The following is a 26,045-nucleotide window of genomic DNA, read 5'->3' on the forward strand; positions in this document are numbered from 1 at the left end:
CAATTTATTTTTTTTTTTTGGTTGTTGTTTTTTTAAAGCCAATTTCTGAATTTTTCTGGTGTTTCTAAAAAGCCAATTATTTTTAACAGGGTTGTTGTGGTGGGGGGGAAGGGGGTTAAAGTTTTGATTTTTTATGTGTGGGGATAATTGGGGATAATTTGGAGGGAGGGTGTTTAAAGCCAATCGATTTTGTACATGTTTGAAGATGTTGCTGTGGACCTCAGCCCGATGGAGGGGGCCGAGGAGAGTAGCCTGTTTTGGGGAGGCGGGGCACGGGGGCTGGGGTCAGGAGAAGCCCCGGGGGGGAAGTGGAACCGAGAGATTTTGGAAATGGAACCTGATGGAAACGTCGCTGGTCAGGAGGAGGCTGGAGGGTGGTGGTGCCGGCTGCAGACTTGCGGCAGTTTTGCTCACTTCTGATTGCTGGACATCTCTGGGTAGGCGCCCCCGTGGGTGGGGTCTTGGGTGGGCAGAGCAATCAGGGGACGGTGACGCTTGGCCTCCCTGAATGCCTCGAGCTCCTTGGCGAGCACGCGACCCCGGCGGGCACGCAGGAGGGCAGGCAGGCCCCTGCGCAGACGCTGGGTGGACTGCTTCCAGGTGTCATATCGGAAGAACTTGCCCACGGGGTATCTGGGGAAGTTGTCCTGAGAGGGGAAGGGGCTGGTCAGCAGGTGCCTGCTCTCCACGCTTTTCCGCCCGAGCCACCCGCCTGACCTGACAGGTCACCCCCGTGACTGATCAGCGACTCGAGCTGACGTCCACAGGCAGGGGGACAGAAGGAGCCAGCGTCTGAACTGCTCCCCAGCCACACAACAAGCAAGGAAGTCACGGGTCCTTGTCCCTGGCCAAGGGGTCCCAGAGGCCACAGGCAATGCTGGGCGCCCGAAACCCTATTTCTCTATCTCTAGAGAGTGGGGAAGGGGCCCAGGATCCTCACCGGAAGCACGGTCGGAGGGGTCGACACGTCCCTCTCGGACTTGGCGGGGGTAGCACAGTACGTCTCCAGGAGGGCCAGGTCACAGCTGCGGAAACAGCACTCCTCAACGATGCCACGGCTGCGACGGCTCACACGGCTTGCGGGCCTGCCTGGAAGTCCCACAGCACAGAGACAGCCATGTTAGCACCGCGCTGCCCCCTGCCCCAGGAGGCCGAAGGAGGAGCAAACCACCCCTGCCCTCAGGCCAGGCTCTGGAAAGACGAGGCCACCCTGCGGGTCAGGGGAGGGAAGTGAGAGCTGGCAGGCAGAGGCGTCCCAGGAAGAAGAGAAGTGAGAGGGGAAGAGAGTGGGACCCAGACCAGCCCGTGGCCTCTGCTGCCTCCTTCCTCAGATGAAAAATGGGCACAAGCTCTTGGTCCCATGGCCAGACAGACACCACCAGGACCAAAGGCCCACACTGGGGTGATTTGGAAAATGTGTGGGATATGAGTCCGGTTCAGGGGCCCCCACAGGAGGGACTGCTGTCCCTGAGCTTGGACTCTGGCCTGGCACCACCTAGGAGGCTGGAGGGGCCCACACCACCCCGGAGCTGCTGAGACAGGGAGACAAGGGCAGGAGAGGAGAAGACGGGAGGAGAGGAGTGAGGAGGCGCGATGGAACCACTCCCTTCTTTCCTCCCGTCTTCCCCCTCTCCCCCACAGCAACGCTCAGCTGGAAGGGGAAGGTCACTGGGGGCTCCACCTTGGGGTGCCAAAGGGCAGGTGCCATCAGCCGGAGGAGGGAGCAGGAGCCCCATCACAGGGTCCCCCAAGTGGGGGCTTGGCCCTCCCCTCCTCTCAGGAAAGCCTGGTGCAGGGAAGCTTCTCCCTGGGCAAGGACCGGCTGGCACCAGGCCCTGCAGTGCCACTTCCTATCCCCAAATGGGACAGGCGAGAGAGAGGGCACAGGAGAGGCCAGGGCGGGCAGGGGCTTCCACAGTCAAGCAGCAGGAACTTTTAAGAGAGAAGCTTTGAAGTGCATTTGCATCCTGTGAGTCCATTGCACAGCGTGAGTAAGTAGTAAGTGGTAAAGATGAGACGTGGTGAGTGTCAGGTAGAATAAGCCGTGTGGTCCCGGCCAGCGAGAAGTGGCCCCTCCCCTGCCCCATCAGGCATGCCTAGGCACCATGCCTGCCTTTGCATCCACCCAGCCCCCCATCTGGGGGCGGGGTCTCAAGCACAATGAGCTGTGCACCCACCCGCCAACCCCCAGGCCGGAAAACCAAGAGAGAAACATGAGGAAAGGCTGAATCGTCCTTGAGGTCAGCAGGTGGGCACCCTCCATGGCGGCCTTGGGGCCCAAGGAGGCGCATGCACCGTTCACCCCTGCCACCCACCAACTGCACTTGTTTTATTGATTTTAATTCTATAAATCACTTTACTGATTTTAATTCTGATCATTCACTGAACGCACATCCCTTGTCAAAATGTCCAAAAGGTGCAGGAAGAAAGGCAAGCTCTTCCTCCAGAGCCTGAAGCCCTGCCCTAGGGGTGCGGCGCCTCCGCAGTGGGAGCTCACAGCCCCCAACAGAAATTCTGACCCCAAGGGAGACCCCCGTAAGTGCTCCCGACGTCTAGGGGACCCCTCTGGCCCACCCTTCGAAGGAGGCTTGTGAAGGGAAAGTCAGCTGGTGTGGATGCCCTGGGACCCTGCAGGTTCTCAGAAACGCAGCTGGAAGGTCGGAGTCTCCGAGCAGGGGGCTGGGCCGCTGACCTAGGAGTGTGCTCCCCTGGCTTGAGGTTGGGCGTCCTCACCTGTCACTTTAGGGGCCTGACCGGGTCTGAGGAAGCCCCTCCCAACTACTTACTGAAGTAGAAGCCGCGGTCCCCACAGACGAACTGGAGGGTGTCCACGAGCTCCCCGCCGCACAGGGTCTCACTGGGGCGGTAAGCAGCAATGCAGCACGAGGCGAAGGCCAAGAAGGTGAGAAGCACCAGCATCGACTTCCCCATTGGGATTCCCATTGGTATCTGGGGGTGGGAGAGAAGTGGTGTGAGCGTGGCAGCCAGGCCAAGCCCCAGGCCAAAGGTGCCCCTCCCAAACCAGAGGCCGTTGGCCAACCTACAAATTCAATTAAAAATTTAAAGCATGGCTTTCCTATAAACATTATTTTCATTACAAAAGTAACACATAGGTCACAATGCTGAGTTGAGGGCGCAGGGCCACTTGGAGAATGAAGTGTCTGGAATCACACAGAAAGGGCCCAGTTCCTTCAATTTGCAAGAAGCACTAGTAATTTTACACGAGGAGTGACCATCTCCGTGGTCATTATTGCAGGAGCTCGGCGGCACCCACAGCTGCAGGGGCCCAGGCTGGACACCGGACCTGGCCTCCGTCCTATGACACCATGGGGGCAGGGCCAGCCCAGGGGCCCATCACCACGTCTCAGGCCTCCAGCGCCAGCCAAGATGGCAGACAACCCCACCCCACAGAGCATGTGCATCCAGGAGGACCAGTCCCTTCCTCCCCACAACCCCCAGCTGAGCAGGGGGGGTCCAGGAGGACCATCCCCCTCAAAGCGGCAGGCCAGTCCCGCTGGGCCAGTCCCGCCCCCTCCCCTGGTTTTTCCACCTTTCCAGTCTGCCGCTGAGCCAGGCCTGGCTCAGAACTCCAGTGGTTAGCACAACCACACCACCCATGCTTCTAGAAACCTTGTTTTCCCAGTCACCCAGTTCTCCAATTCCAGTCTGCTATGTGTACCTCCAAACACACACACACACACACAAGCCCAGAGCCTCCTTTCCAGGCCTCAAATCAAACCAGTAAGGCCGGGGCCTCCAGAACATCTCCCCCTTTGCGCTACCAAACTCTCCCCGTGAGAGTTGGAGAGACCAGCTCAGGCCACCTGGGAAGTCAGACAACAGGTTCCCCTGAGTGCAATCTGGAAGGGGAGGCCAGTCTTAGGACACATCCCCTCCACAGGCTGCAGGGCCACAGGGCCGCTAACCAACTCCGGGGTGGGAGGCCGGGGGCCACCACAGCAAGTTGGCCCTACCCCTGCAGAAGGTGGAGCCCTCCAGGCGGGCAGCCCCAGCCTTCCCTCCACAGACCCAGGCGAGTTTTTGATGCAATAAATTATGTGAGCGACTGAGCAGGCAATGGGACAGAAGCACAAGTTTGCATGCCCTCTCTAAAGAGCAGTGGGCAGCCGCACCGAGGATCGGAAAGCCTCCTTGGTCATCTCCTTGACTGGACCCTAGCCAGTCCCCTCACCGCCCCCTCTGCCACCCGCTTCCAAATTATAAGAGCACACTCGGCCAGCTGGCCACTCAAGCCCTCGCCGCGGTTCCGCAACAAGCCCCACCACTCCGAACTTGGAGGTCCGGGTCAGGGGACCGGCAGAAAGCAGGGCAGGAAGCATGCCTGCCGCGGTGCGGAGCAGGTGAGGGCCCAGGAAAAGCCCTGACCTGGGCAAGCAGGGGGCCGAAGGGAAGGAACGGAAAGCGAAGGAGCAGGTGAGGAAGCAGAGACCAGGTGGGGGTAGGGGCAGAGGAAGAGAGAGGAGGGGGGTGCTGTCCGAGAGGCAGCAGGCTGGCGGCTGCAGGGCCCGAGGCCCAGGCGTGGGCCGTGCCCCCTGCTGCCCTGCCTCAGGCTGGAGTGGGATGGCAGCGGGTGTCCTCAGTCCACAGTCCTGGTTACCTACAGCTCAGCAGGAGGCTCGCTGGGGCAGGTGGAGGAGGAGGAAGAAGAGGAGGAGGAAGCTGGAAGTCTCTTTCACAGGAGAAGCTAATGTCCAGTTTGCAGGCTGGTCAGTGCCTCAGCTTTTATGTGTGAGCCGACTCCTCCCAGTCCCGGCTCCACCCTACCCCCCACCCCTCTCCCTGCTGACCACTCCCCCACGCCTTTGCTCCCGCCCTCTCCCTCCTCCCAGCCAGTCTCTTCTCTCCTGCACCCCCAACCGCGAGCCCTGGACCATCCCGTAGCGAAGTGCCATGGGCTCCCATCCTGCACCCCCAGCTCATCTCTGCACAGGGCAGTGAAGGGGGGGGGGGTCTCCTTCCCACCTCCTTGTATGGAAACTTCCACGCTGCCCACTGGGCAGGGGCCCTGGCCTCTCTCTGGGTTGAAGGCTCTGCCCTTCTTAGCCTCGGGCCAGCAGCCCCTCTGCCCCCTCTCCCGGGCACTCCTGTTTGGAAATGTTGCGGACAGAGCCAGAGGGGGTGTGGGGGAGATATCGCGAATGTGGCGTCTGCCATGACTCCTGCCAACTCGGCCCCTCTCCATCCTGGCCCCGCCCACCCCGTCTTCCTCTCGCGGTCTCGCTGGCACCGCGTCAACATACCAGGGTGGGCTTCTGCGGCTCCGCGCCCCTCCTCGTTACCCAGCACCCCGGAGGCCAGGGCCCGCAAGGCACGAATCACACATGTTCGGCAGCACCCCCTGCACCCACAGACCGACCAGGAAGTCGCCCCTGCAGACAGCTCACACCTCCCTTGGCCCTTCCCGACGCCCCCACCCCACCCCACCCCCAACTCCACCGCCAGAGTGAGCGCGGGGCTCCGCGCAGGGAACGGGACCCGCAGCCGCCCGTTTTCCTCGTCCTCCCCGGGCTCAGCCGCCCCGCCGAGCCCCGCAGGCCCGGGCCAGGAGCAGTCGGAGGAAGGGCCGGGCGTCCGGCGCAAGCCCGCGCCGCCCCAGCCCCGGCTCCGGCCCAGCCCGCACACGCCGCTTACCTGGAAGCCGGCGACGCTGCCGCCCACCTCCCTGCTGCGTGTCGCAAACCGAACAGCGGGCGTTGGCCCTCCTGCCGGACACTCCTCTGCCAGCGCCGCTCTGGCCGAGTCGCGGGGGCCGAATGTGCGACGGGGCAGAGCGGGGGGATGGCTTTTTTTTGGGGGGGGGGGAATTCGTCTGATTGTCCAGGGAGGACGGGCTGTCTTCGGGCTGGGGCGGGCCAGATGTTGTACTTTTAGGGGGGGAAAAGGTATCGGGAAATGAGGTCAGCTGTTGTATCAAGGATAGAGGGGGGCAGAGATAGTGGGAGAGACAGAGTGAACGTGAAAGGGGGGGGGCCGAAGAGAGGGCGAGAGGGAGAGAGGACAGCGAGAGGCGGGCAGGCTCACAGCGGGAGAGAACAGCACGGAGAGAAACAGAAAGCGTGTAATTAATCCACTTTGGTTCGGCGAAGGCGAGAGGGCGGGCGTGAGGGGGGGAGGGAGTCTGAGGCTGGGAACTGGGGGGGACGGGAGGGAGCGAAGGGAAGATTGCGGGAGAAAGAGCGGGGGCCGGGGCCAGATGCCAAGAGGGGCACGGGGAGCACAGAGAAGCGAAGGAAAGGGCGCCACGTCGAGGGGCCGGGGGAGGCGGTGACTGGGGGGCGGAGTGGAGGCTGCACCCGGGCCGCGGGCGCCCAGCTCGGTTTGGGCCGACGGAGCCCTCGGCCGTCGCGAGCCCGGGCCTCGGGAGGAGACAGGCGGTGGCGGCACCGGGGCCGCTCCGGGACGCAGCGTGGAAAGGGGAGCGGCCCGAGGCTGCGCGCCGGGGGGAGGGCTGGAGGGGGAGCGCGGGGGGGTGACAACGCCGGCGGCCTGCGAGCCGGACTGCCTGCGGGGGGAACCGCCTCCTCGGGCGAAGCGGGGATGGGGGAGTTGAGGTAGATGAAGAGGAGGCGGCGGGGAATCCGCAGGCCCGGCGGAGCGCGACCCCGCGGACGACGCCCGGGACGGGAGTCAGCAGCGAGGCAGCGGGCGGCGTCGACGCGGGGCCGCCTTGCCCGATGGAGGCGCTGGTGGGCAGAGCGCGGGCAGGCGTGGGCCAGGAGGCGGGGGCGGCCGGAAGGGGGGGGCCGGGCCCTGCCGGGCCTCACGCAGCTCCGCCGGAGAGCAGGCGAACTGCGGGCGCCCACGCCCGGCTCTTATAGTCGCGCCAGCCCGCGGCCCAGGGCCCGCGCGGGCCTCGCTGGCCTCGCGCCCGCGCCAATGGGCGCCCGCGGAGCCCTCGCCCCGCCCCCGGCCCGCCCCCGCAACCCGAGCCAAGCGCGGGGCGGGGGGCGCGGGCTGGGGGCCCTGGGGCCCTGGGGCCCCGGTTGGGGGGGGGGGCGGCGGTCGCGGGGGCTGGGGGGTGCCCGGGGACGAGGCTGAGTGGGGGGCAGGGAGCCGCAGAGCGCCAAGGCCATGTTGAATGCCCGTTCTAGAGAATTCAGGGGCCCCATCTAGGGTTTCTGGGGTGCCAGGGCGGCCTGTGCTCGTGAGCTGGGGTCTCCGGGCAGGCAGGGGCAGGCAGGCTCCCAGATCCCTGCCAGGAGGCTGCACTGCGGGTGCGCCCCGTCTGAGTGCAGATGCAGGTGGCTCGGGGCTGGATCGGGGGATCCTTGCTGGTTGCTGCGGCGGAGGGGGCCCCTGGGCTCGGGCGGGGCGCGCAGCCGCCACCTGCCCTAGCAGGAGGAGCCGGCCACGCGGCGCTTGGAGCCTCAGCCAGATCCCGAGCGCCCCCCGGTGCCGCGCCGGAGCCCCGGAGCCCCCGCCAGGTGCGGGACGCACGGAAGGCCGGCTGGGCCAGGCCGAATCTGGGCCAGGCCTGGAGCCTGCCGAGGCTCCGGCCGCCAAAGGAGAGAGAATCAGGGCGGGAAACACAGCTCAAATCCTACCTGCATGGCCGAGCTCACCGGGGTGCGTCTAAGTAGCTCGCCTTTGCGGCCCACCCAAAATATCCGGATAATGGTTACCCCGTCCTCAGTGCGTTGGACTTGCATAGACGCGAGTTCAGTCTCGGGGGTCACCACGATAATTTGGGGGTCTGGGGAAACCATCTCCTGGAGAGTTTGAACGATGTAAGAAAGCACTGTGATTTTTATCAAGTCAAAACCACGCACAAAATCCCGCACCCCGCCAGCCCCCCGCCGCCAAAGCCTGGTCAAGGGGAAGGGGCCGCCGGCGGAAACTCGCGCCCCCCGGGCCCCCCTCGCCCCCCTCGCTCCGCCATCAATCACTTCGCCCGCGCTCCGCGCGCGCCTCCCGGCGGAGTCCTAGGCCCGCGGGCTAGAGACGCTTTACCGCCCGGCGGGAGCGCCTCTCCTCCGCGTCCCTTTCCGCAGCCCCCTGCCCGCCCCACTTAGGGGCCCTCCAGCCGCTTTCCCCACAAATGAGATCTTTGCAATAAGCAAACGAAAGTGGCGCGGATTTCGGGGCGCCCAGCCGGAGCGAGCGCAGCCGCCAAGCCTCAAGTCCGCAGCCGGGTCCCGTGCCCCACGCCGGCCTCTCCGGCGGCAGCCGGATACGAGCGCCAGCACCGGCGGGACAGCAGCAGATGAGGGCCGGGAGCCGGGCAGGGGCGCAGAGGCGGCGGGGACCGGCGCGGCGGGGAGCTCACCGCGAGGCTGGAGGCTGCGATCGCGGGCGCACCAGGAGCTCAGGCGGCGGGCGATCGAACGCTCTGTGGCGGGCGGTGGACGCTGCTGAAGGTGAGCGAGACCCCGGGGCCAGTCCTCAGCGTCCGGGAGCAACGCCCAGTCCGTTGGAAGACCCGAGGACAATGACCAAATTTGGGGGAGACTGGGGGCAATGCCCGGTCGCTTTCCTGGACGCAGGGAAGCCCTGTCCACGTCCTGAGGGCGCGCGGCCGACCCAAGTGTGTTTGGGCAACGCTGGAGAGAAATTTCCCAAATCCTAGTTGCTCTGGGGACTTCGTAGGAGAAAGAAAGGCCCGAAACCAGTGCCCGCTGTGCGCGGGGTTGGGGAAGCTGCAGTGGGCGGCCGTCGATCCGGGAACAATGCCCAAATTTTGGGGAACGCAAGGCAGAGTTCTTTCTGCCTTGCGGGCTTAGCGAATGGGTGTCCTGGAGGAGGAGACCCCGGGGACTCCGTTAATGTGGGAACCTTGATTAATGACTAAACCTGAGACTCCACAAAAATAGATTACAGGTTTGGGGGATGAGGGAACTTGCTCCATGCAATTGGGAACATAGAGAAAGAGGTCTAAAATAGGGGCCAGCTAGCTTGGGGGACCCAGGAAATCCCAGACCAATTTTTGAGGAGGGGTAGTTAAAGGAAATTCTCCATATGAAATTGGGAGTTTTGCCTAAGAGGCACATTGCCTAAAATTGGCAGATGAAAGCAAGGGACACATTTTGGGGATCCAAACACATTCTTGGTGTGTTAGAGGGAAGCTGAGATTAATTTTCACATCTTAAGAATACAAGTTAGTCGCCTGGACGCTGCAGCATGCGGAGAAAAGTAACTTTCATAATTACTGTGGCTTCAGGGAAACATTTTAATGCCCTTCAGAGATGGAAGAAAGCACTGTCTAAATTTTGGGGGAGCCTGGAGTGTGATCAGTACATTTGGGGAAAACAAACAAAAAAATCAGTATTCTTTTTCTATGTCAAATTTTAAATTATTTCCATTAGTTTATTTTCGGTAAATAAGAAAAATACTATATATTTTCCTGGACAGTGTCTGCATTTAGGGAAGCCCCAGTGAAACACGTTTCAGGTTTTTGGGACACTTGGAAATTACCCAATGGAGATTTGATATCTAAATGTCTGGGAACCTGGTTAGTAGCTAGGAAACTTACAGGTCACAGGTTTTTTCATGCCTGGGATTTCTGGGACCCAGGGACATTTTTTAGTGTGCTTTGGGGGTCCATGGAACATTTTCTAAATGTAGGGGGACCCAGGGCAGGGATCATAAAGTCAGGAGACTCATAAATCAGTATTTTTAAAAATACCTCAATTGTTTTTGTGAAGGGAAAAAAATCTCAATTTGCTTGGAAGGCTGGGAGACGATACCTCAATTTGGGGGCTCCAGGAAAATCCCTTTTGAATCTAAAGATCTAGGGAAGTCACTCATAGTCCTTGGAGGACTTGCACGTTTTAGGTATGTATGTTTTCGAGAAAGGAGATTCAGCGTTCCTATGTCTTAGGACTTAGGAATTTTCAGATTTTGTGATAGGGAGTGTACAGTGTGTTTGAAGGAAATATTGCTTAACTTTCAGATGACTCAGTGGGTTGTTGGAGCCCAAGAAATCGGTGCCTTCCTCTGATCCGAGGGCAATGCCGAATATTTCTAGAGGGCCTGGAGAGCCGCGTCCAGAACATCCAAGTATGGGGGACCAGGAAGAGGGTCCAGTGTGATCCTGGCCATTGGGGTTTCAGACCAATGCCTGAATTTTGGAAAAGCAAGATTCTTGTGACGAAGCTCCTGGGACCCAGAGAATTGTTTAATAGTCAATGTTGTGATGCAGAGAAAATGCTCAGAATGTTTGGGAACTGGGGCCGTTAGCAACACCTGGCATAAAAGAAATAAAAATAGCCTCTGCCCAAAGGGTTCTTTTGTGCTTCGTTTAGCCCAGAGGGACCGGTGAGACCCTGTGTGATTTGGGGGACCTGGAGAATCCTGGGTCACACTTGAGCACCTCCTGGTAACTGCTCAGTGTGTTCCAGGGACCTGAGTGGCAGTGTCTACACTTAACGGACTTGATTCATAGCCAAGCAGCGTATAGAGCCATAGACATTAATGCCGCAAAGCTTTGTGACTCACACACCCAAAACATTCTCAATAGGTTTTGGGAATCATTGGGGAAATCTCTCCATTTTATGAAACTCAGGCAATCAGAGGGCAGGTCGTTTTTGATTCAGAAAAGGATTGAATGTGCTCTGGGTGTAATGCCCGAATTTGGGGGAAGGTATGGGAAGGAATTTTCATACTCTGAGGGTTCCAACCTTCCAGCCCTGCTCAGTGTCCTAAGGGACTTAGGATTCAACGTGTAAAATTTAGGGAACCCAGGTTAGTGCGAATAGATTTGCAGAACTAAGTAGCAAATGTCCCATGCTGAGGTGAAGGGGAAGGGTGGGGTGGGGGCGCGGAATGGGGCGGAAATGTGGGGGAAACAGTAAGCTTAGGAGACCCTGGAGTTAATTTTCAAAATTATGGGGGGAAGGTCCACTTGTTTGGGGAACAATGTCCAAGTGTGGAAAGGGCACTGTCCACATCCTGGGGAACCAGGCAAATTGGTCAGCGCGACCACCACGGACCAAGGGCTTCGTCTTTAAAATTAGGGAACCCGGGTTAGTAGTCTGTAAATCTGTGGGACCTGGGGAGGGGTGTATAAAACTGTCCAGAGCCTGGAAGAAAGCAAATCTGGGGACCCAGGCGACATAGTGTAAGGCTGGAAAAGCCAGCCCGGGCTGGTGTGTTTTGACGTCCCCGGAAATTAATGTCCAAGAAAATTCTTGTGACCCGTCGAAATGCTGAATATATTTGGAAGACTTGGGAAGCAATGCTTAAATTTAGAGGATCCCAGAACAAGTAAAATGTCCGAGTTTGGGGAAAGCAGGGAAGTTGTTCAGTGGCTTGGGATCCCCCGAGGATCAAAGGCTAATTGTTGAGCTCAAGCTTCCCGGGCCGCGGAAGGAAGGCGCTGCCCGGGATTCACCTTGACTGGGGCGCGCGCGGAGCACTGGCGCCCTCCCCGGGGAACGCGAGCGCGGGCGGCGCGGGCAGGTAGCGCGGAGCGCCCTGGCGCGCACGGCCGGCTGAAATTCTGCTTTTCGGTCTTTGGGTTTTTTCTTTCTTTCTTTTCTTTTTCTTTGCCTTCTCCACACGGAGAGCGCGTTTGTGGCGGCAGCCCGAGCTTAGCGGGCGTCTGGGTGGAAGGAAGAAACCCAAAGGCCGCGAGGGAGCGACCAGCACGCTGCTTCCCGGGAGCTCCCGGGACTCCCAGCTACCTGCTCGGTCCCCGCGTGGGAGGTCCGCAGGCTTCCCCTCGCCACTGCGCCCCACTCGCCTCTGCGCTGCGAGCCTAGGCGAAGCCGCGGCCGAGCCGCCACCGGGGGCAGGCTAGTCCCCGGCTTGGCTTGGGGGCCCGGAGCACCCCCGGCGGCCACCCCCGGCCCGCCTCGGAGCTTTGCGCGCGCCGTTCGGGCCTTCGCCAGCACCAAACAAGGGTGAAACCAGTTTTGTTTGGGTAACACTGAAGAGGAGAGGAAGTGGGGAGGAAAATGAGAAACACGGGGCCGGTGGGGAGGGGGGTGCAGGACTGCACGCCGCTGGGGTGCCAGGCGTCTCTTTTCGTTCTCTCCAAGCGAATTTTCAGGGAAAGCCTGTCCACTCAGGCTGGGGAAAGCCCAGTTCCTTAAAGGCAAATATTAAACCCGCGTGCAGGCGCCCAACCGCACCGTCAGCAGGAACAAGGTCACCCCTTGGCGTTGGGCAATGTCGGGCGATGGGGCAGTGGCCTTAAGGGGACCTGTGGGGTGGGTGGGGGGACTGCCAGAGAGGGGGCACCGCTGGGGACCAGCAGAATGGTGTGGGATCTTGGGGCAAGTGCAGTGGGCACTGCTTGTCACCACTGTCACCCCATAGGAGGACCCCCGCTAGAAGGGGGGCATCTCAAAGCCTGGCACTGGGGAGGCAGAAGTTAACAGCCTTGGACAGGTGTGGGGAGCTGGGCAGGGTGAGGCATCTCTTTCACATTAGCTTGGCAAGACGGAGAGAACCCCCCCACCATGAAAAACAGTCCATTTTCCACCCAGAGCACAAGACACATGGGAATGTCTCCTTCAAATTTCTGTCTGCATCAATCACCCCCAAGTCCCATTCCAAGAACATCTGGCCCATCTACCCCCACCCATCACTGGCCCCCTTCCCACCAGCCTTCTGCAGCCTCCCCGTTTCCCAGCTCTCTGGCCGCTCCGGCCCGGGTCTATAGAACAGGGAGCCTCCAGCAGAGAATCCCCGACTGTGTTGATGTTTTCCTCTGCAAGGTGACTTGTAAATTTGGAGGTGAGGAGCATTTGAAAAGTGCCTGTCTGCAAACCTGGATCCTGGGAGAGCAGACTAGGTTGCTGAGGCTCCTGTCATTGACAAAACCAGGGCCCCCAGGGCCAGCTCTGGGCTCCCCACTCCTTTTCCTCCACGCCTGCTTCCCAGGCTGGGGACAGGATGGGCACTGGGGGAGAGCCCCAGTTCCGAGTTGTGGACTCTCCTCCTCTTTGGGGGTGCTGGGGACAATTACACTAGTGACCTGTTTGGGGGTCTCTTCCCCTTGTTCTACCCTGCAGAGGTGCCTTCCCCCAAGGAGCCACCACTCATGCTTGGAGACACATGCCTGGACTTTTTGAGGTAGGAAGAAGGCTGAGGTCACCTTGGGGTGTCCACAGCAGGGTGTAGTGGCCCTGTAGGGAGGGAGGAGCAGGTGGGGAAGTAGGGGGACACACATGTTCCCCCTCCCTCACGGGGCTGCCTGCTGAGTACTCTCCTTATTTAGTCAAAAGTGACCAGGGCAGGCTGGAGGCTAGGGCAGACCCGGGTTGCCCTGGGACTCAAAAAGCACACCGGCTGCCCCCTAGCCAAGACCAGCATCCGAGTTCTTCCCCAAGACCGGCTCCTTCCCTACTACTTCCAGCCCCCGAGGTAGGAAGGGTCCCGCCAGCAGTCCAAGGGTGTTGGGAGGGGGCTGGGGTCTCCTCCCGCCCAGAGCTTGGCTGGCAAGAACTTTAGCCCCAAGCAGCACCCTCCCCCAGCCCTGACCCAGCACCTCACCAGGGCAGCGCTGGTCTCCTCTCCACTGGCAAACCCAATTTCCACAGAGAATGAACATCCCCTCAAGGACTCAGACTCACCCCACGGAGCCTGGCCCATACCCCAGCCTCAGCCTGTGGCCGCCGCACATCCCCTCGCTCACCGGCCTGCGGTGGGTCTTTCTCATTCCCGTTTCCTCCCCGGCTCTGGCTCTGAGCTAACCGCTCACCCGTCCATGGGACCAAGCCCAGCAGTTTACAAACCCAGTTCCTTTCTCCAAGGGTCCTCAGAGCGCCCCTCCGTCACCCCCTGCAGGGCGCTGACCTTGCGCTCGCTCCCCTCTCTGGCGAAGGACACGCTTGCTGGCGTCAGCCCGGCTGGACTGGGAAGTCCGACGGAGGACCCAAACTGGAAGCCTCCACGCCAGACAGCCCAGACCACCCAAAGGCTGCTCGACCCACCCAAAGCCAAAAGTACGTGGGGGATATGGGTCCAGGTTGGGGTGCTTGGGAGAGGGCCCTGGGAGAGGGGTTCAGACGGTACACGCTCCAAAGCACTGAGATGGCGCCACTGTGTTACTGTTTTATTGAGTGTCTAAGCTGAAGACAGCTTTGAAAGAGCACTCCTGGCTTCTATCTGGGCAAACCAGCCTGAAGAGTCCACTGCTGGGTCCCTCCCTGCAGGCCCCGAGGGAGGCCCCTGTCATGGGGCAGGTGCAGGGACTCCAGTCCATGTGCCTCCACCTCCAGTGCTCCCCAAGTCCTGGAACCTCCCCTGTCACCCCAGTGCCTGACCAGTGAATGGGTGCAGCCACCCCCACAGAGCTCCCTCCGGCTGAGGCAGAGGCCACTGGCTGGGCCTTTCTAGCCACCTTCCACCCTCCTCACACAAAGGAAGCCCCACAGGCTCCTGACCACAATGGGATCCTGACGCCGGAGCCCCTCAGGCCCTTTGCTCAGAAGGCCTCTGGTTATTGCCTCAATTCTGAACAGCCAGGAGGCCTGAGACTGTCACCCACTTTGACAAATAGGGACAGACAGAAAGGTTAGGCTATTGGTGCAAGACCCCACGGCCAGCAGCCTGGGGCAGGGAGAACCCAGGGGTCTCACAGCCCCCAGCAGAGCCCAGCTTTCCTTGGGTTTCCAGATTATTCCTAACTGATATATTTTCCCCTTTTCCCCGCTTTATCCACTTTCTGCCTATCTTCTCCCTCTTGGCTGCCCACTCTCTCCTTGCCCCTCTCCCCTTCTCTGCCCGTTTTCCTCTCCCAGGAGCTCCCCTGCCAGGACCTCAGTGCTGTGGAGACTGCAGGAAGCCTGCTCTGCCCACACCTGCTCTGGCCCCTAGAAACACCTGGAGCCCACCACAGAACTCCAGATCCCAGCTGTGTGACTCAGAATCCACACCAGCCTCTCTGAGCCACAGCTGCTTGCAGAAGCAGGCGATCCCAGTCTGAAGACCCCTGCACAAAGCCTGTGGCCCTCTCTGCCAGGCCTCAGGGTGCCTGAGACACTCACCTCTCTGCCTCTGCAGTTGGGGCTGGGACTGGGACTGGCTGCCAGCCTTAGTTCTGGGAGCACTGGGGTCACCTGGGCCACAGGCCACAGCAGCTCACCTCAGGACTGGACTCTCTGGCCACTCTGGCCTGCTGGGGCTCAGGCTGTGGGGCAGGCTGGGCAGGGGGCTGAGCCGGCAGCGATTCGGAGGCCTGGAGCTGGGGGCTGGAATTCACCTCCGCCCACACAAGCTCAGTAGTGACTCTTCGGCCCCTGGGGAAAAGCAAAAAGATGTTGCTGAGATTACCTCATTTATTTATTTGTTTATTTATTTAGAGACAGAGTCTCACTCTGTCGCCAGGCTGGAGTGCATTGGTGCAATCTCAGCTCACTGCAACATCCGCCTCCCGGGTTCATGCCATTCTCCTGCCTCAGCCTCCCGAGTAGCTGGGACTACAGGCACCTGCCACCACACCCAGCTAATTTTTTGTGTTTTTAGTAGAGACGAGGTTTCACCGTGTTAGCCAGGATGGTCTCGATCTCCTGATCTTGTGATCCACCCGCCTCGGCCTCCCAAAGTGCTGAGATTACAGGTGTGAGCCACCGCGCCCAGCCGGTCTCTTTTAAAAGCAAAGCCCCCCCATACACACCAAGCCTGAGCCCTGTCCCATCCCCCTCCCCTGGCTGCCTTCGGATCACCTTGTCAGGATTTGAGCAGTGGCTCCCCCTCGAGCCCCTCCCCTGCCTAGAGCTCCCTTTTTCAAAGTCCAAGGGAAGGTAGAAGTGGTGAGAAGTTTGCCTAGAAAGGGCGTTCTGGTGCTGATGGAGAGGCTGAAATCCTTCTGCTAGACAGGCTGCCCAGGTCCTGGGCCAGGGTGGGCTTCCGCCTGGCACTAGGGGTGGAGGGCTGCCCACAAATGGCCCACCTTGAGGGGTCACAGCACAGAATATGAAAAGCCTCCTGCACCTCCAAACACTCCCACCTTGGAAGGAGACAACGAGCGGGGCCCGGCAAAAGCCACTGGATGCACAGCTCTGCCTTGACGAGGCCAGTGAGGGAGGGGTGGCTGTGCTTCCTGGGGAAATGAATCCGCTCCCCACAGACACCACCCTGGGTGGATTGAGGAGTCTGGGTCCAGGGCGCAAGAAAGAAAAACTTCATGCATGAATGAGAATTCCCAGGGAAACTGCCCTGGCCCCAAGGCCCCTCTGTGTGCCAGGGAGGCTGAGAGGGTGGCAAGGGGGACCAGGTGCACCATCAGGAGGAGAGAAGCTAAACCTGGGGGGGACACGGAGGGGCATTGTTGCCCGCTCCCGGCCTTTCTCCTCAGTCTGCTGTCCAATTTCTTGCTGGTGGTCAGGAGGCATAGGGAGGCAGGAGAGAGGGAAGCTTTACTTTTAAAATGGTGTATGTATATGTGTGTGTGTGTGTGTGTATATATATATATATAAAAAACAATAAAATATTTGCACCAGAATCTCGGGCCCCTGGCTCCTCTGCAAAGTCTCCTGTTTATCTCTGGGAATGGGGTGGGGGATGCAACAGGAGGAAATTTTTCACACAGAAAGACTCTTCCCTTTACACTTGTGAAGACAGCTGTGTGTTCCCACTGGGAAGAGCCGCCTGGCCCTCCTCCCCTACCCCTCCCATTTTGCTTGGTGAATTAGTAAAGGAAAACCTATTTTCCTTGCAAAAGCCTCGGTGGCTTTGTGCAGCCCTATAGAAGAACCCTCTCCACAGTGGCCTTTCCCGCCACCCCCGCCAAGTTGAGGCTGCTCTCAGGCTTCCCTGCCACCCTCCACCCCCGAAGTTGGAGTGGAGGCTGCTCTCAGGAGGCTTCCCTGGACCCTCCAGCAGCAGAAATTCTTCCCCTCCTTCAGAAACCAGGATCCTGGCAGCTGCCCCAAGCTCCAGGCCCACCCATGCCTGAACACTCAAAATGCAGCTCTTCTCCCACACTCAAGGAATGGGAGCCCAGTTACCTGTACTCTAGTCTCTGCGCAATCCCCGCAGCTCCTGGACAGTGGGTAAAGAGGACTGGGGAGTCACTGGTGCCCAAGGCTCTCTGCCGAAACTGCCTGGATGATGATCTGCCAGCCTGGCCAATATTAACAGTCGCCACCAAAGCAGGTGGTGGTCTGGCTGTGGCGTCCAGACCCTCTGGCCAGGTTGATGTGGAGGAGGAGGAGGGGGACAAGGCTGAGGCTGGAGAAACGAAGGGCACTTTTAGAGTGTGCATGTGAATGCAGCCCCTACAGATGGGATAGCCTCATCTCTGCTGAGCATGGCACCTGCTCAAATGCCAACTGAAATGATGGGTTCGCCCCTCACCTCCTCTTCCCCTCCACTCCTTTCCCTGAGCCCCTCCAAATTTGGGGAGCTTTGTGCCAACTTGGTAGTGCTGAGGCCGCTGGGGCAGCTGGCTCAGGCACTTTCCAGCACCAGGGCATGGTGCATTAGGGGATGGAGGTTTGGCCCACCTCTGACCTGGCAGAAAGGCGCCTGTGGGCGTGGGTATAAGCCAGAAGCCCCCTGCCAGCCAGGAGGTGGGGGCTATGTGGAGGTAGTGGGGAGTGGGTGTAGCTCTACTTAGAGTGACACTTGGCAGTTACTTGACACCCTGGAATGTTGGTGGGCGTGGCACTGGTAAAATGGCGGAGGAATAAGGGGGGAAAAGCAGGGTTCAAGAATGAGCAGAAAAATTGGATTTTAGGTGTTCCTAGGACAGTTATGTCCTTCTATGTTCCATGGACAAGGGACCTAGCTGGGGGTTTTCCACTTCACTATTCATGTCTGATCTGACCTTGTGCAGTCCATGTGTGGTACTAAGTTCTAATGATACTGCTGCAAGTGGCACTCGCAGGCATTCCTGGATGGGGTGATTGAACAGGTTTGCAGCCTTTCTAATCAAAGCACAGACTCAAAGCTGACAGCAGCAGGGTGAGGGTTCATATAGAAGCACCCACCAGATTGGACTAAATCACACTGGAAATTTCTAACCTCTTCCCCAAGCCTGCAGGAAGACCAGGCACAAAGCAAAGACACAGGAAGAGGCAAAGACATGTACTTTCCAGAGAGCCACCAGTCCCCACCCTCCCAACACCCATGCACCCCAACCACCTTCAGTGTGTTTAGCTTACTAGCCTGGGTTGGCATTTAATTGTCCCCTTTCCCTTTTTCTTTCAAGCCCTCATCTTAAATCCCTTCATTAGCTGGAGGAATAGGACATCTAGTGGGGAGAACAAGGATTTCAACAGGGAAGAGAATTAGACTTGAAGGGGATTAAAACCTGGCGTGTGTTGGGGGATGTCTCAAATAAGATGTAGATGCCCCAGAGCCATGCCCTCCCATGGGAGGAGGCAAAATGGGAGTTTTCACTTGGCTTTTGGGTGGGGAGGGATGCTAATGACCCTGTCAGGTCCAGAGCACTGAATGGGTTCACAGTCTTTCCAGCTAAAGCACAGACTCGGAGCTGGCAGCAGCTCAGGGAGGGTTCAGAAAGAATCACCCACTGGATTAGACCAAGTCTTACTGGGGATTTGACACCTCTTCCTCAAGCCTGCAAGAAGAGACGACACAAAACAAAGACTCAGGGAAAGAAACAAAACAAAGATACAAGGAAGTCAGCATGAAGCAGCCCTCGATCCTGCTGGCTGTAGCTCTGCTTTGGAGCTCTACAGCTTAGAGGCCCTGCAGCACGTGCGGGCCCCAGTGTCTGCTGCGAGATGCCCAAATGTTGCAAAGAGTGACAGCCAGAGCCCTCTGGAGACACTTGGCTGGGACTTTCCAAGCTGCAGATGGACCTAGAGAGAGTGAAGGACTGACACCAAGCCAGATGAAGTGATTTCATGGGATGCCCCCCAAATGAAGGGTCCCCAGGTTGAGGAGGTGGGCAACTAAGGGGTTGAAAGGGAAGCAGCCCACGGCTCAAACTCCTGGCAACCTGGAGCCTCCCAGTCCCACAATGGTGTCTTGAATCCAAACTCTGCCCTGGACTGAAAGTCCATCTCTGGATGGGCCCAGGAGGAGCTCACTCTAGTCTGGGGCTATTTTATCCCATCAGGATCTTGTAACACAGGGTGTGTAAACAGAAGGAGAGCAGGGAGAAGGGGTCAGGATAGAAAGGGCCCCCCCGGGAGCAGCTCAGCCATGGTGCCACCGAGACAGGACTAGAGGCATTGGGGGTCAGTGAGTTGGGGTGCGAGAGCTGTGATCCCACAGCACTACCTTCCACAGATTTTCCACGCAGAGGTCGGGGGTACACATGCTTTATGGAGACAGGTTAGAGGGACTGCAAAACGGACAAAAACTGTGATGCAGGAGTGAGGGACGTGACATAGAAAAACCTCCTTGCTCCACTGCCTCTTAGGCCTGGGAGAGGCTCAGCTCACCCTTGTTCATGCATGAGGGTCTTGGGAACCCCCAGAAATCTACACCAAGCCTTCGCCATTTAGTGTCTTAAGTGGCCTTATGCTGACACCTGGCGGCCATTTCTAGAATTACAGTGGCATAACCCAAAGGTCTTGGGCACCGCAATTTGGGGCACTCTGGAGGGGGACTCTGCAATTTGGGGCACTCTGGAGGGGGACTCTGCAATTTGGGGCACTCTGGAGGGGGCCTCTGCAATTTGGGGCACTCTGGAGGGGGACTCTGGGGGCAAAGTTAGGACACCTCCCTACAGTGTCGGGGTGCCATGGGTTCTGCGCCTCTGTGTTTGGAGCCGGGGCTCTTACCTGCTTTTGTCCTGGCATTACAGTACTGGGAGGGGGCGCTAAAGGAATTCCTCCCTTTGGGTGTCTCCTACCCCAGGGGGCTGTGGCCTGGTGAGCAGCCTAAAGCTTAAGGCCTAAGCCACAGGATAGGTCTGGAAACACCTTTCTGAAACACCGGTTTTGTTCTAAGAGAGGAAACTACTACATTAGCATGAAAATAAGATCAGATCTATTACTGAGAGGCCCGGGGTAGAACGCTGGGATCCCCTTTCAGAGGCAGCGTCCCTAGGATGAGCCCAGATGGGCTGAATTTCGTTCTTAACTCGCTTCCCAGCCCCACCCTGCTCCACCTGTACAGCGCAGATTTCCAAATCTGGCCCGAGCCTGACACCTTGTGGCCACGTGTGAGAATTACATCCACAACTTCAGAAAGCACCTTGCTTTCCAATACATCGATATTGCCATGATGACCATGGCTACACGGCCGCTTTACCAAATCTTGGGAGTTGAGAGAAAAGGAGGAAGTAACTCACAACCTAGTCCTGAAAACACCAGACTGTGGCCCCAGAGCCCTACACCATCGAGGTACTGGAAGGCCAGGCTGCCTCTGCTGGGGAAGTGAGGCCGTCCCTCAAAGGCTATAGGGCCACAGCCCGAGGGCTTGGCAGGGCCGAGGGGCCCACTGTGCCACTCACACATCAGTGCTTGGAGGACGGATGGGCAGGAGGGGCCTGGGGGCTAACCCAGTTCACAGCCCCGCTCTGCCAATGACCTTGGACAGACCTGTTCACGCCTCCCCTCTCCCTTCCAACCTCACCGCTTCAGTGGATGGGTCTGGGTAGCCACCTCTGGCACAAAATCAATGTTAACAAACGTTCAATTTTATCCTCCCCCTGATGTCCAGTGATATTTGCCCCTGCCTCCCCTACCCACGGGTGCCGAAACCTTTTTTGGTGGTCATACAGAAACACTGCCTAGTTGCACAGCAACTCTGCGGCAGGCCTAGGCAGCCTGGGAGATCTCTCTGCAAAGACTCCTCCACCTACTCCAGGAAAACTGGCTGGCTGGCAGAGGTTGCAGTGAACCGAGATCGCGCCATTGGACTGGACGACAGAGCAAGACTCTCAAAACAAACAAACAAACAAACAAACAAACAAACAAACAAACAAACTTGCTGCCTGGGAGGACTCTGGGGTTTTCACAGCCTGTGGCTCATGAAGAGGAGGGAGGCTCCAGGAGCACATATTTCAGCACTGGGCCGGATCTGCATCCCTGGCAGCGGGGGCCCAGTATGGACCCATCTTCGAGACCTCGGTGCCAGCAAGGCAGGAGACACCTCTTCCAGGACGCCTCCCTGGCCCCACTCCCTGCTCATTTCTGCTCCTCTGTTCTGAGCTCTGATGGTGCCGCTGAGGTTTCTCCCTGCCCTGGGCTTCCTTGGAAGCTGGGCTGGGGGTTGAAAGAGCTGCAAAGGTCCCTTCCCGATGGTGGGCCTCAGGACCACGGGTGGCACCTGGGTGTCGCAGGCACCTCGGAGCCCCCCCTGCTGGTTTTTTTGTTTGTTTTGATTTTCTTTGTTTTTGTTTTTTCTCGGGACGGAGTTTTGCTCTCGTTGCCCAGGTTGGAGTGCAATGGCGCCATCTCGGCTCACCGCAACCTCTGCTTCCCAGGTTCAAGCGATTCTCCTGCCCCAGCCTCCTGAGTATCTGTGATTACAGGCACGTGCCACCACGCCCGGCTAATTTTATAGTTTTAGTAGAGATGGGGTTTCTCCCTGTTGGTCAGGCTGGTCTCAAACTCCTGACCTCAGGTGATCTGCCCGCCTCAGCCTCCCAAATTGCTGGGATTATAGGCACGAGCCATCGCACCCAGCCCCTTCTGCTTGTTTTACTCCAAGATGTGCAGAGGCCTCCGTATCCCAGCCCCGGGCTCCTCCCTCGGGGAGCTGCTCCTCCCTGAAAGGTCCCTTCCGCACATCCTGTTCGTGCCCGGTAGCCATGGGGACTGTCACTTCCCACGGAGGACATGTCAGCTTCCCCTTGCTGTGGTACCCAGACGTGAAACACACCCACGGGGTTGTCCCCGCAATTTGAAGGCCCAGAAAGCAGCTCATGTGTGTACTGAAGCCAGAGGCACAGCTGCCCAAGGGCTGCTGCTCACAGACACCACTGAGCTACACCACCCGGCAGCCGAGGCAGGCAGGGGCTCCTTTGATTCCCTTCTGATAGATGAGGAAACCAAGGCCCAGAGATGCTAAGTGACTTTCCCAAGGCCACACAGCCACCAGCAGCAGAGCCAGGACGTCAACCCCGCCTGCCAGCTCTCACCCTTCAACCCCACACTGGCCCGGGTGGACACTCACTGGCCCTGTGGACACTGAGGGCCTGTGGCTTCTTGGCACCCACAGATCACAGCCCGTTGTAGACCTTGAGGCCACAGCTACCCCTTCTTCATTGTCAGGGCCAGCCCATGCCCAGCCAGGGGGAAGGACCCAGGTACTAACTCCGTAAGGGTCTCTGGTGAGGGCAGCATGGGCAGTGCTGGGCTGGGTCTGCGCCCCTGGCAGTGGGAGCCCAGCATGGACTCATGCTTAAGGCTGCAGTGCTGGCAGGATCTGGGACACCTCCTTCAGGAAGCCTCTCAGCTTGCTGGCTCCTGCCTGCTCTGTTCTGAGCTCTGGGGGTGCAGCTGGAGCTGGCATGGGGTGCCCCAGCGCTCCCTCTCTCCCCTAGTTCTCAGGCAACTCCTCCCCCTACCTGGAGCCTGGCCGCCTGCTCCTTCCTTCCCCACAGCTGGGCCTAGGTTGGGAAGTGCCCATGGAGCATCTGCCCTGGGCCCACCGCCCGGGTGGCAAGGCAGGAAGCCCACCTTCCACTCGCCCCTGCCCCTGAAAGCTTTCCTTGCACCTTGGAGGTCAGGGCTTGGAGGACCCAATGGAAGACCAAGCAGCCATCCCCGGAGTCGGGGTTTGGGAGCCTCATCGCCTCCACCATGGGGTTCCCAGGATCTCCTCCCAACCCCGTCCTCACCACTCACCCAGCCACCCGTGTGTAATGGGCCCATGCCAGGGATCCTGTGCTCTAGAGAGGATCAGGGATGCCCAAGGTCCCTCCGAAGCTGGGCAGCAGCAGGCCTGGATGTGGGCAGGTGGTGGCCCTGTGGAGGCTGGGCTGGGGTGGGACCGAGCTTTGAAGTGAAGGTGGACTTTGAAGACAGAAGGGTGCGATTTGAGTCCCAGCGTGAGCAGCCGCAAGTTGGCAGGGCCGTGGGGGGCTCTGGCTCTGTTTTCCAAAAACACAGATGGGCTGGGAAGGGGGTCAGAGAGAGGCCTGGGCGGAATGTGTGGCCCGCGGCACCCCCGAGGTTCTGATGACTCAGCAGCCTGGGCTGCAGCGGGCAGAGCCTCCCCGAAGCCTACAGGCCTGCAGACCCCCAGGGCCGGGCCTCCTCGAGGCCGGTCTCCATCCCTGGCAAGGGCGGGACTGGCTCTGGCGCAGCCCTCAGCAGCCCTGTGACACTGCCCAGGGGTCACAGCCGCCTGGGTCTAGACATTCTCAGCCTCCCTGGGTGAGGAGAGCCTGGCAGGCACCACCTATCTTTCCCTCGGCCTGAGGGACCCTGACTCTGACTTAGTCCTCGGTCCACAGGCACCCTGAGATCTCTGCTATCTCCCTGCCTTGGAAAGTGGGGACTGTGGGCTGACTTTTGGTACAGCCCCAAGCCAGCTTCTAGGGGCAGCCTCAGGGACACTGGGAGGCTTGGAGGCTGCCTCAGCAGTCCCTGGGGTCAAGGAGGATGTCACCCGACAGCAGCAGATGGGCAGGAAGTAGGGAGTCCAAATGAGGTGGGGTGGGGACTGGGGCCACCTGGGAGCAGGGGAGTGAGCTGAGGACGCGGAGGAGCGGGTGGGAGGCCGGCAGGGAGCTTGGCGCCAGCACAGCGCGGCTGGACTGAGAGAGGGACGATGGGGTACCGCCTCCGGCCGGCCCCACTTTCGAAGGAATCTGCCTTGCTGTTCCTGCGGCCGAGGCCAGAAACAATAGTGGGAGGAAGGGCGGAGGGTGCGGAGGCGGCACCCCAGTGTGTCATCTCCGCGTTCCCAGACCTTGTCTACCCCTGCCCCCAAACATTCTTTCCAGAGTGGACCTCCCTCTCCTCGCGGCGCTGGTGGAGGAGAGCGTGGGAACACGCTAACCCTGAGCCGCCCGGACCCCAGTTCCAGGCCTTCCGTGCCCCCAGGTCCTAGTCCCTGAAGCCCCCTCCTCACATGGGAACCAGGACTCGACCTTCCGACTCGAGTGGCTGAGGGATGGAGCCCCCTGGCTGCCGCTGGCCTCCAGCCTCAGTAGCCCCCAGGGGCCCTGGGGACCCTCAGCAAAACCCACGGCCCGGTCCACCTCCGGTCACGGTGGGCTCAGCCATGACGAGGATGGGACGGAGTCCCCTGGTCCTCTCACCCTGGCTCTCTGTGATTCTAGGGCCCGCAGGTGGGGCTCAGAGTCTAGCCAGGGGCTGTCTCGGAATATTAGAGACCCAGGACGTTTGTCCCGGCCCTCTGAGAAACCCAGGCCAGTGAGAAGCTGGCCTGAGGCTTGACTTGGGGGCCGAGACTGGACCTGAGCAGGCCGGGGGCCTCGGTGGACCCCCTCATCATCATCAGATGCCTCCTCTCATTCCTAAGCCCCACGCTCTTCAGAGTGCCCAGCAGGGCCCCCCACAGCTCCCAAGAGTGTCCGGCAGGGCCCCCACAGGCCCCACAGGCCACACAGCCCCTGGGAGTGCCCGGCAGGGGCAGGATGCAGCTGCTCAGACCCTGGGTGGCGGCCGGAGCCTGGACCCGTGGCTGGTGACCGGAGTGCATCAAAAGTGAGGCTCTGATGCCATCTGCTGGTCACACCTGTGAATGGCGGCTCCTGGCCACAGTGCTGGGAGTGGAATGGTGCCCATCCCGGAACAAGCTACCTCATAGCCTGGCTGGAGGCAGACACTGGCCAATGTTCCGCCCAAGTTCTGCCCAGGGCTACCTTTCCCAGCAGCTCAGGCTTAAATACCACCTGTCTTGGCCTCGCTCACGTCCCTGGGCTGGACCCCTGCTGGGCACCAGGACCTGAAGGGCAGGAGGGTACCCTCAGCACCCCTGAGTCCACTCTCATCCCCCCAGGGTCTGCTCAGGCCTGGAGACAGGGAGGACAGTAAATATTTGCTGCTGACAGGGGAAGGCAAACACTGCCCCAACGGCCAGGCAAAGGTGCCAGTTATCCATGCCAGGAGCAGACGTAATCCAGGGAGCCAGCCTGGAGGCAGCCACACCACAGTGTGTCCTGGGTGGGTGGGGGCACGTGCCATGTGCCTAGTTCCAGGTTTCAGTCTCCGCTTAAGGAACGTGGTACAAGAGTTTCCTCCCTGCTCAGCACATGTGAAGGCGGGATGCCCAGACAGAAGGCTGTGTGCGGGATGGACTGCAGGCTGCCCTCAGTCCTCCAGGAATGGGCAGAGGCTTCTAGGGGGGCCGGCAGGTTTGGGGAGCCTTGGGGAGCAGTTGCTTTGTGACTGGGGAGGAGTTAGATGCACCCAACGCCAGGGTGACCACCGGGGCTGGAGGCGCTGAGTGCCCCTGCCAGCCCGGTGGGCGTGTGGAGCCCAGGTTCCAAGGCCAGACAGGTCTCTGGACACTGAAGGGCTGTCTTTTAACTTCCCAGAAGGGGCGGAGCATAGGCAGCGGCCCAGCAGGCGTTGCAGAGCCAAGCTCTGTGGGCCTGGCTCACATGGGGTGACCTGGGGGCTCCGGGAGCATCCATGCTCCCCAGCCAGGGCATCTGGGGACCGGTGTCCAAGGTGGTGCCTGACAGGAAACTGGGTCTAATGCTCTCTCTGCACCTGGATCACCTTGGCCAGCTGCTTCTCACTGGGCCTGGGGGGATGGAGGGGTGATCCCTTGCCCTGGCTCTGGTCTCCGGTGTCCACCTTTTCTAGGACACAGTGTGTGGGGGGTGGGGTCAGGTGCTGGAGAAGACAGGCTTGGGGGACAGAGTCCTGGGTCTCAACAAGGTGAAAACTGGCCCCAGCTCTGGCCCAGGGCAGCTGAGGGTTCCGTGAACCGTGGCTGCGTCTCTTTTGGGTGGGCAGCCTTGCCCTCTCCTGAGGCCTCAGGCCAGAAGTCCCCCAGGACAGAGGTCACAGAAAATTTGGCCCCTCAAAGGACACTCCTCAGCCCCTAGCACCAGCCAGTGCCAGCTGCTCTGCAAGTCCCAGAAGGCTGGGGTGGTTCCAGGAGTCCCTGGACACCCAAGGGCTCCTCCTGCTGCCCTCCACTCCAACACATGGTCCCCTTCCCAGAACAGGCCTCTGCCCATCACTCCCTACGACCTTGTTGGCCATCAGGTTCAGCCAGGGCAACAG

At 59.8% G+C, this 26,045-nt stretch overlaps 2 protein-coding genes and 1 pseudogene across 2 annotated transcripts in view; 1 reads left to right on the forward strand and 2 right to left on the reverse strand.

Annotated features, from left to right (window-relative positions):
- Positions 1–8,665, reverse strand: IGF2 (insulin like growth factor 2). Its single transcript, XM_025355223.1, has 5 exons — positions 8,288–8,665; positions 7,566–7,730; positions 2,787–2,949; positions 941–1,089; positions 1–647 (listed from the first exon to the last, which is right to left on the reverse strand). The coding sequence occupies exons 2-5, from the start codon at positions 7,725–7,727 to the stop codon at positions 411–413; spliced, it is 711 nt and encodes a 236-aa protein (XP_025211008.1). The 5' UTR covers positions 7,728–7,730; positions 8,288–8,665; the 3' UTR covers positions 1–410.
- Positions 8,059–14,893, forward strand: LOC112607402 (annotated as a pseudogene).
- Positions 14,006–26,045, reverse strand: part of INS (insulin) — a 15,036-nt gene continuing 2,996 nt past the window's right edge. Inside the window, exons 2-3 of the mRNA XM_025355224.1 lie at positions 16,917–17,139; positions 14,006–15,206 (exon numbers count right to left, since the gene is read on the reverse strand). Coding sequence (XP_025211009.1) covers positions 15,023–15,206; positions 16,917–17,139 — 407 coding nt within the window. The 3' untranslated portion in view covers positions 14,006–15,022. The remainder of the gene's footprint in view (positions 15,207–16,916; positions 17,140–26,045) is intronic.

Source organism: Theropithecus gelada, chromosome 14, assembly GCF_003255815.1.
Source record: "Theropithecus gelada isolate Dixy chromosome 14, Tgel_1.0, whole genome shotgun sequence".
Taxonomy (NCBI): Eukaryota; Metazoa; Chordata; class Mammalia; order Primates; family Cercopithecidae; genus Theropithecus; species Theropithecus gelada.

Coding starts and splice junctions, on each gene's coding strand:
- IGF2 (XM_025355223.1), bottom strand. CDS start 7,727: ATGGTTTCCCCAGACCCCCAAATTATCGTGGTGACCCCCGAGACTGAA. Junction 2,950..7,565: donor CGGTGAGCTCGGCCATGCAG/GTAGGATTTGAG, acceptor TCCCACCCCCAG/ATACCAATGGGAATCCCAAT. Junction 1,090..2,786: donor GGACCGCGGCTTCTACTTCA/GTAAGTAGTTGG, acceptor TGGGACTTCCAG/GCAGGCCCGCAAGCCGTGTG.